Raw genomic sequence first — 9427 nt, forward strand, 5'->3', positions numbered from 1 at the left:
CCTCCCCCCTCCAACCCCTATTCAGAAATCGAGAAGATTTTCCACCCTCGCGCCGCTACCCTTAAAGCTAGTCAGTCTCTCTTGCCAGTGGTGCAGCAGCCCTTTTTTCTTTTTTTTCTTTGAATTTGACTTTTGCTTTTCGATTATCTTTTTGTTCGTCTGCTCAAAGAATGTCCGATTTCAGTGACCGATTTTCATCTCGCTGCGAACACTCGGTTTGTTCTAGGGTCATTATTCGGCCGTTAGGCAAAACAGATTGGGCGTCGCGACGCGGGACGAAGCGATTTCGCGTTTGGGACTTTTTGTCGACATTGTAAAATTCAAATTAGATCTGCGCGGCATATTGCGCTGAATGGAAATTAATACCGCGCAACTAATTATACTCGAGTGATTTGATGCTTGCATTCTGGCTCGTCGGAGACGCGCGAGACCCAAAGATCAGTCCGGCGCCCGCGAGACGGAGGATGGTCCAGGAGTCCAGGAGGACTGGAGATTTTGGAAATTTAAAAGTCGGCAGTCTAACATGGCCGTTCGGCCCGTGGCCCGGCAAGCTGGCCCCGCAAAAAGTCCCGGCGCTCCTGGCGCCCGCAAGAAATTTCTAATTTGCGGTATAATTAAGGGAGGTCGAGCAAAAAGCTCGCTGGATTTGAATGGGGAGGGGGTGGGAAATCGCGAATTCCTCCCGAGAATCCAGAGTCTACAGGGACCAACCACTTTATCCCCTTATTCCTAGGGGTCCTTAATTTAATAGAGAAACATTTGATTCTCAGGTATTCCATCGTCACGGAGGACGAGTGGGAGAAGCTCAAGCAATCGTACGAGCTGGACCACGAGCTGATCATCCGGAGGATCAACGAGAACCTGGAAGTGGAGCCCAGTGAGTAGATCCATCATAATATTTAATCGACGTGTGACGTATCATTGGGAATGCAGGAGAAAAGGTGACGTGGTGGCTTCGATGAAAAAAAAAAAAAAAAGAAAAAAAAAAAAGCGTCGGGACGGTGGTGTTTTGCCACCGGATGGTCGCCCTGCTAAAGAAAAGCATGAAAAATTCGTAATGAGAGCGTGGAGCGATTAGAGTGTCTGGTATTATTCAAATCCTGGCTACTGGTACCAGAGAAATGAATTCCGAGGAAGTGCGTGTATTAAGACACGCGAAGCGTCATTAGGCGTCATTAAAAAATAAAAGGAAAAAAAGCTAGCCCAAGAGAAAAAGTATAGAGAGAAGGCATTAGCGGAACGGCGGCGTGTGTGTGCGGTCGAAGATGACGTTTAGAAAATTCGGTAGCACTGCATCGGAGTAGAGGAGGCGAAGGGAGAGAGAGAGAGAGAGAGAGAGAGAGAGAGAGAGAGAGAGAGAAGCGTAGGCGATAGAGAGTGATTGCCAGAAATTTTCACGTGGATTAACATAAGAGGGCCGGTGAGCCCCGTGTAACGTAGCTGCCAGCAAGAGCGGCGGGGGATTCGGTGATTAACATATCAATTTAACGGCGACATGCCTGGCCGGCCTATTAATGACTTTGTCTCTCTATTCCACGAGACGTTTTCGATCTTATCGGCAATTAATTCCTCGAGCACTTGCGGAGTGTCATTATGTAAATGATTCTGCGACCGATCCGGCCTCAATCTTTCCCTCGGCGTCCCGCCTCTCTTGATATCATTATACGTTATATCCAGCGTGTCCTGCACCCTCGCGTGAACTCTGAACCCTCGCACTGTGTTGGTTAGAATCGTTGGTTGCCGTAGAATCGAGCGAGCGTCTGTTGTTCCGAACGTCGAACGTGGACGACGCGCATCCACGTACTGGAGAGAATCGCCAGGCGCATACCAAGTGACCCGATCTGCCGATGCTCATAATCAGCAGCAGCCAGTAGCTACGATTCCTTTCTGTGCGTCGAACTAAGCGATACTTGATATAGACAGGCTAGCCGGTAATGCTCTGCCTGCTGGCCCCTCGCTCCTCCGGAGAGAGAATAATGTCAGAAGACATTAGCCCCTGATTTACATAAATCCCCAGCGCCCCCCAAAGTGTCTCATTATAATTAAGAAGTGTCCCGAAAATTAACCGACAGAAAAACGACGAGCTGCTTCCGTCCCTCGGTCGCAGGGTGGATACGCACCACCCGCGCACAGCGACAGTACAGTCCCACCCAGCCCTGAATCGAACTTTCTCATTTCTCTCTCGTCCGGTGCGATGCAGCAGCTGCCTTTCCAATTAGATTTCAAATATCCTCCTGGGACACGTGCTCTTACACGGGTGCGCGTGTCCAGTGGCGAATCGCGTTGGCGGCCGTGAATCTCGTGTCTTCTGTAAGGACCATCCTCTAAACATCCCATTGTCTTGTCCGTCTCTTGGTGCTGGATTTTTTGCGACATTTGTCAAGGCAGCGTTCGACTATCGCTAACTGCGGGCGCCGAGTCATTTGAATTGCAAAGTTCTCATTCTCCTCCACGTCCACCACCACCACCACCAACCGCAGCATCCCTTCTCTCGAGAGCGAATCCTGATCGTATCCCACCTACTCGCATCCTCGCTCTCCGGAGTAACATGTCCAGGAGATCCGTGCCAGAGGAAGACGTCTCAGTCTTGGCTCCGCTTAGGAATTAGACACGCAGGTTAGATGTAGATGAGCCGAGTTTCTTTTTTCTCTGGAGGTTTCCTGAGTTATTGAATTCTTCAGGCACCGAGCGATGTGTGCCAGACTGTATCGAGAGACATGAGGGGGGTGGAGGGGGGGGGTGCATTGCCAACGGGTTAGAAGGTACGTGTGACACGAGGGGGGATGCTGGTGCTCGAGGAGGGAGGGAGATGGCCGGAGGAATTGTAGGAGAGACACGAGAGCTGGTCCAGAGCAAACAGACAATTTAGCTTATTTTAAGGGCAACCCGTCCTCTCTTCTCTCTCTCTCTTTCCCTTTCCTCCCTCTCCCGTCTGCCTCTTCTCCGAGGGGTGGAACAAAAAATCGGGGGTTGCTTTTGGTGACTGATACGGCCCTGCCTAACGAGCCCGGACCTCTGCCCGTTCTACTCTCGAAGCTTAGAGGGTGGTCCTTGCAGCCCGGAGCACATTAGGTCCCGTCCGTGCTCGTATCAATCACACTACCCTCTCCTCTCCTCTTCCTTTTCTAAGCGGCCCTCCCACTCTCTCTCTCTCTCTCTCTCTCTCTCTCTCTCTTTCGGCCTATCTCTTTTCCTATCTTCGTTCTTTCCTTTCGCTTGCCGATTTTACATGCTACAAATTATTCCCTCTTGCCCGGTACACAGGCTACGTTTTCCCTTTGAGCCACCTTCGCATCTTGAGGCATCGCGACGCTTCGCGCATTAATAACGTTAAGCGACGCTCCAGGCGTCCTGCTACAAATCAAACGGACAATCCTCCTTCGCCGCTACTAGTAGTCACCGGTGGCCCCACTCCGTGTCTCCAGTAGCGTCCTGCCAGTATCATCCCAGTGGCCGTGTATCACAAAACAAGGCTGCGCCGCGACGCTACACTCGCGCCGGAATTAATATTCGGACGGCGTTTAGATTTAGAACTCGAATTTGCAGATTAGTTTGCGAGGGTGGTGGGTGGTGGGTCTGGCCGGGCGGTGCGGTCGTGGTGGACTCTTGCTCCTCCTCTTCCACCAACTGATTTCCTATCCTGAAATAGGTTCGGGGGTCAAATCGGCTCGGAGCCTTTGTCTCTCTCTCTCTCTCTCTCTCTCTCTCTCTCTCTCTCTCTCTCCTTGTGGTAGAACGAGTTCGAACATTTCCAGATTCCCAATGTTCTCAACACTCTCAGCCTCTTCCTCCCCTTATCCATTTCTTCCTGTTATCGTTTCTTCTCCTTCCTCTACAATCAGCTAGGCAGCCGCCTCGCGGGTCAAGTCCAGAGGGATATTTGTTCAGCGGCAAGTGTGCCAGACACGTCTTAATATATGCATTTCTCTGGACCAAGGATAACTTTGCAGGGAAGGTGGCGGCGGTGGTTGATAGGTAAACCCCCTCTGGACGGCGCTATGAGGATTCTCGTTAGGGTTCTAGCTTGCCACGCAGAGATAAATGGATAATGTTTCTACTAGAGGGTGGTTGTCGAAAAGAATAAAAAAAAAGTAGAAAAAAAAGAAGAAACGTTGGAATCGAGATACTCGAGTGGGGACAATTTCGCAGGAGCAAATTAGCCGCTCCTCTCCGGCTCGACCCTCCTTGGGTCCTTCTCTTATCCTGCAGGAGATCCCACTCGTCCCTTGCGCCACAGGGGGTGGCTTTCCTACGGGATTAAATGGAGCGCCTAGATGACCGATGCTCAGCTCCAGGGGGTGCCACGCCGAAAACAAGATAAAACAGGGATAAAGCTCTCGCTTAGCCACCGTCCTGTGGACCACTTTCTATCTTCTCTCACTTTGCCAAAACGTTTCTTCTTCCGATCTTTTTGACTTTCTCACTTCTACTTGCGCGAATTCTCATGCTTCTTGCTGCTCCGTCGTTGCTCCCGTCGCTGGACCATTTTCCTACTCGTTTCGCGTATCTGCTGCTTGTTGATTAAGCGACTCCGAGACTTCCGTCTAACGTAAGAGGATTAAGTATCCGACTTTGTTGTGGTCCTCGAAGACGTTCGTTAGCGGAATCGTCGACGACGACGTTCTCAAGCCAGATCACGACGTCGGTGCGGCGGCCTGTGCTGATCTTCCGTTTCTTCGACAACAAAGAGCGCTTCGCAGTCGTTTCTAGCCAAAGGAGGGTTGCTAACCACATCTCAGCACATCTCAGCACATCTCAGCACATCTCGGAATAAGTCGGCAGGTCGTGTTACGTCGCTGAAAGAAAGTGGCAGGGTGAATCCGGAGGATGGAGGGTGGAAAGACGTTTGGCTGATGTGTAAGGGTGGCTGGCTGGCTGGCTGGCTGGCTGGCTGGCTGGTTTGGGTAAAAGGGTAAAAGGGTAAAAGGGTAAAAGGGTGAAACTGGTGGCGCAAGTCGTTCCTTATAACTGGTTAGGGGTTGCTCGCGATATGGGCGCATCTATGCATGCATGTCCATCCAGATATCGAAGAGAAGAAGGAGACGGCTGAAGGATGGACCAGGGTGAGGGAGAGAGAGAGAGAGAGAGAGAAGCACCACCCCATTAATCTTTCATTCACGGGGTGACTCCGAAGTTATGAATGAAACTGGCGACCCTTTTAATATAATATATTTCGCCGCCCTTACTAACGCGGTTTCGATTTTGATCGAAGACTTCGGGTTCGACACGAGCGCGCACGTGTTACGGCACTTTTTTCATCTTCTCCTTAATTTCCTATTTCCCTCATTTCACTTGTCCACTTTACACTACCTCCCGTCGGCCAGCTAGTCTTCGACCGGATGTACGTCAAACCGGAAGTATCGGATAATCGCGCAGCAGCTCCCTTCACACCCCTCGACTGGCAGCATCTTCCCAAGATCTCTGATCATCTCGGCAGACAATTCCTACAGGGTTGCCTCATCGTCACGAGGTCATTTTTTGTCTCCTGGACGAGACTATTTTTTTCTTTTTTCGTTTTATCTTTCTCCCTCTCCCTCCAGCCTCTGTAATTCTCCGGAGGTTACTCGAAACTCGCGGCACGGCTCAATTTATTCGTTCCGTCTCCAGGTTCGTCATTGTTGCGTTTCTTCGGGCTTCTTGATTGATAGTCCTTAATTGCTCTAGGATTCTATGAAAATCATTAAGAGGACACGGGAGGCAATCAGGACCACAGAAGGATATTTTAAGAATTTTATGATGACGTGGGACGCGCGAGACTCTCAGGAATAAATAGATCTTCTCTAGGTGAGCCACCCCACCTCCCGTCCTCCCCTCCTCCCCTCCGGCCGCAGCCTCCCAAGGAAGTAGTCTCCCGCCACACCCGGCAAACTTCTCGCGGCGAAGAAAGTTTTTGCCACGCTCGCTATTTTATGGCTTGACTGCCCTCGGATGGCACTTTAGGGAAATACACGGGGAATACTCTGAAGAGCCTATTGTGTATTATTCGCCAATAAACCGGGCCGCTCTGGTTCTGTGTTTGCACTGCAGAGGGAAGCTGCTTGTTTATTCGAGTCTGCCCACCCACTCGTCCCACTCATCCCATTCGCTCCATTCGCTCCATTCGTTCGACTCGCTCGATTCGCAACGCATTCCGTTCTACATTTCCTGACACAACACTTCTCTCCATTCGAGGACAACCCTTCTCCTGCCCCTCCGCGGCCTCCTCCGCGTCTAGACTCCTTCATTGAAATTGACTTTGTCAGTCGACATGCGAACGGCCTTAATAACTCCTTAGGAGTTTCCTCTGGCAAGCGCAGCGCTGAGAGGCAAAAGTGTCTTCAGGATGACTCGATTAATAAAGGGGTTGGAGCGGAGCTATTGCTGATGGGCGGTGGGTGGTGGCTCGTAAACGAGAGGGGATCGTTTTCGAGTAGTTAAGTCAGGTGCCGATCGGCCATCTCGTCCCTCATTAGCTTAGATTTCTCGTATTTTAGAATTTCCGATATCAGGCTCCCTCATTTCCGTGAGTCGAGTCTCCAGCGGTGGGTATTCCTATCGGATGATATCGCACCGCTAGTAATTAGGAGAATCCAAGGGCGGTGGACACTCGAATTCATCGCAGGGGTGTGAGCACACACCTCCTGGCTGTTCCCTCAGGCTGGGCTCAGGCTGGGCTCAGGCTGGGCTCAGGCCGGCAGGACCCTCGGCCGCCCCTCGAGCGCCCCTCGAGCGCCCACTCACCCTTGGAAAACTGTCTGAACATGACGTAACACTCCCACAGAGGTCTAGCGTAGCCAGCGCGTACGCGCTAAAGCGCTTTTTGCGCTGTCCAGCCAGTAACAATGGTCGCTGCTTCTTACACCCCGCCGGTCACACCGTATATTATTAATTACTGTATTAATCACCACCCATAAGCAATCTATTATACATGGATAAGAGCCACCCTTGGTTGCCTTGGGAGGCCGGCTGCTGGGCCAACCCCTAAGGCCTTGATGAAATCTGGCCAACACTGTTTAGCCCTGACTTTAGCCCCTTGGTCCATTATCGAATTTGATTAGTGGAATCGGGCAGGCACCTTGCTCAGTTGAGATTCTATTTTACTTTTCTTTTTTTTTTTTCTTTTTTCTTTTCAGCCACTTGCGCTGCCTGCATGCTCGCCAGGGTCGAGAAGGAGCGCCTGGAGAGTCTTACGTACGAGAGAGCAACGATCTTCATTAAGTGTATCGATGATTACGAAGGACAAAAGTCTGATAATGATTCGGAGGTTAGTCAATTTCGTAAAGCTTCGTCTTTATCACCTTTTTTTTTGTTTATTTCTTGACTTAATCTTTATCCTTGTCTCGATCTCTGTCTCCCTCCCCCCTTTCCTCCCGTTAAGAGAAAATCATTGAATGGGTTGCTACAGTGTTGTCGAGTCATCTTCAATCCTGAAACGAGAAGCCAGGAGAGGAGAGAAGGGGAGATTCAGATTGATGGCAGTTGATAAGGAAATTGGTCCCATCTCCTCCATTTCACAATAATAATCGTGATTACGGGTCCTGAGTGGCTACGAGTCTTCATGGCCGCCACAAACAGGGACACACCTGCTGTACCGTCATTTCTCTACCTGACTCTCCTCTTCCACTTTGACTTCTTTCTTATTCTCTTATTTCTCCAATTGCCACGCGTTCCTCCTTTACGTCTTGCACGTTTCCTCGGCCAGTCTAACCAGACGCAGAATTCAGAAGCAACGATTCCATTGGATTTTCAGAATCAGCCAAAGAGAGCGAAACTGGAGACTGCGACGGCGACGAGGCCCACCAGGACTCGGAGGAAAACGAAAAAGTCCCACGAGCTCAAGGTATCGTCGACTATTACCCTGAGGGACCTGAAACTCATGGTGAGTCCAAAGAATCGCATCTTCTCTTCTTCTTCCTCTTCTTCTTCTTCTTCTTCTTCGAGTACTTATAGACTCGTTGGCCTTACGCGAATGCATGATGGTCAGAGCCAGTGCGGCGGTAGGTGTGCCGATGAAAGCATTGTCGATTCACAATCGGCCTGCAGAGCCGAAGCCGCAGCTTCTCTCGTTGATGGCGCGGTCCACGAACCAGAGTAGTAAAGCATAGTTATGGCTGGTTAGCATATGCGGGCCCTGGGAGTGTGCTTAAACTATTAAGCGTATTTATATTGCGAGGCCGAAGCCATCTCGCGGGGCCACCGGCAAAAACCCGAAAGAGCATAAACCCCGCACTAATAACAGGCCTCCACCACTTCTCGAGAGCACTCCACTTTACTCTCTCTCTCTCTCTCTCTCTCTCTCTCTCTCTCTCTCTCACGCCTGCACTCTACGAGCGGTCCACGCACTCCCATCCCTCCTATCGCACTCGCACTCATCTTCTTCGGTGCACCGATGCGTCCCGTCCAATTCGCGAGCCATACGCATCCCCGTCCCGTTCGGCACGCAGTACGGCCACCAAAAACTTGTCGAAAAAAAGAGAAGAAACGGACGCCTAGTGAAATAACAGTTGGCATGATTGCTCGATGGGATCGAGTGCAGCGAATGCTGCGTGTGCAGCCACTTTGTGCATCTTTTGGAAAAGCGCGCGAATTCGAGAATCCAAGAAAAATGCTGGATCGTTGCGAAGTAGCATGATCGAGTGCGAAGTAGCGACACGATGTCAGTCCCCCAGCCCCCCAGCCCCCCAGCCTTCCAGCCCCCGCGGACCTGGACAATAACGTAGTTGCGCCTTTTTCCTCACGGATGGATGGACGGGCGGATTATGTCGGTGGACGAGAGAGAATGGAGACTTTTACGTAATGCCTATCTTGCGGCTGGTCTAAACGCCCGCGCTGTAAATATTACTTTCTACCACATTCCGTACGCTTTGTCTTTTTTTTATCCCTCTTTCTCTCGGTCTTTTCTTTTCCTTCGATTCGAGCGGGGCGGGGCGGGGCGGGGGGGCGCTCTTGTCACGGCAGCTCAGGAAATCGAGCGAGAACGGCTGCACGTACGTGGCTGCACCATTACGTTAGGCTGGATAACGCAGGAATTGCCGAAAGAGTCCGATCCGTGCACCCGCGTCCTCCGTGTCTCCCGTGTCCTCCGTTGTCTATAGCCTATACTCCGTAGCTGTCTCTAGCAGCATTGTCTGGCACAGGTGCATCGGGGCTGCAAGTGCCTTAAGCCGAAGATCCGGTGCGTCTCTCTCTCTCTCTCTCTCTCTCTCTCTCTCTCTCTCTCGCTGTGTGCGTGTGTACAGATCCTCCACTCGTAAAAGTACTTGGGCGCTCGCGCCAGGCTCACGGCGTGCCTTGCTCGTAAAACGAAACTGAATACGTTTGCACCAACACAGTCGCGAATTGCACTCGAAATCCGTGCAGCAAACACCGACGTGCTTTCACAAATTAAGCAATTACCAGACGCATGCTCACCGACCGGCGACCCCTCTTGCCCCCCTTGCCCCCCCCC

The 9427-nt window shown here is 51.3% G+C and overlaps 1 protein-coding gene across 7 annotated transcripts in view; it reads left to right on the forward strand.

Annotated features, from left to right (window-relative positions):
- The window catches only part of LOC107272291 (ubiquitin carboxyl-terminal hydrolase 48), a 39141-nt gene that overhangs the window by 14350 nt on the left and 15364 nt on the right, over positions 1-9427 (forward strand). For 4 of the 7 annotated variants that reach the window (XM_015749301.2, XM_015749303.2, XM_025089623.1 and 1 more), the window contains 3 exons: positions 771-877; positions 7113-7243; positions 7730-7858. In XM_015749301.2, coding sequence (XP_015604787.1) covers positions 771-877; positions 7113-7243; positions 7730-7858 — 367 coding nt within the window. The remainder of the gene's footprint in view (positions 1-770; positions 878-7112; positions 7244-7729; positions 7859-9427) is intronic. The other 3 variants (XM_025089621.1, XM_025089624.1, XM_025089625.1) reach the window with 2 other exon arrangements.

The sequence above is a fragment of the Cephus cinctus genome, unplaced genomic scaffold (genome assembly GCF_000341935.2).
Source record: "Cephus cinctus unplaced genomic scaffold, Ccin1 Ccin1_scaffold1161, whole genome shotgun sequence".
NCBI lineage: Eukaryota > Metazoa > Arthropoda > Insecta > Hymenoptera > Cephidae > Cephus > Cephus cinctus.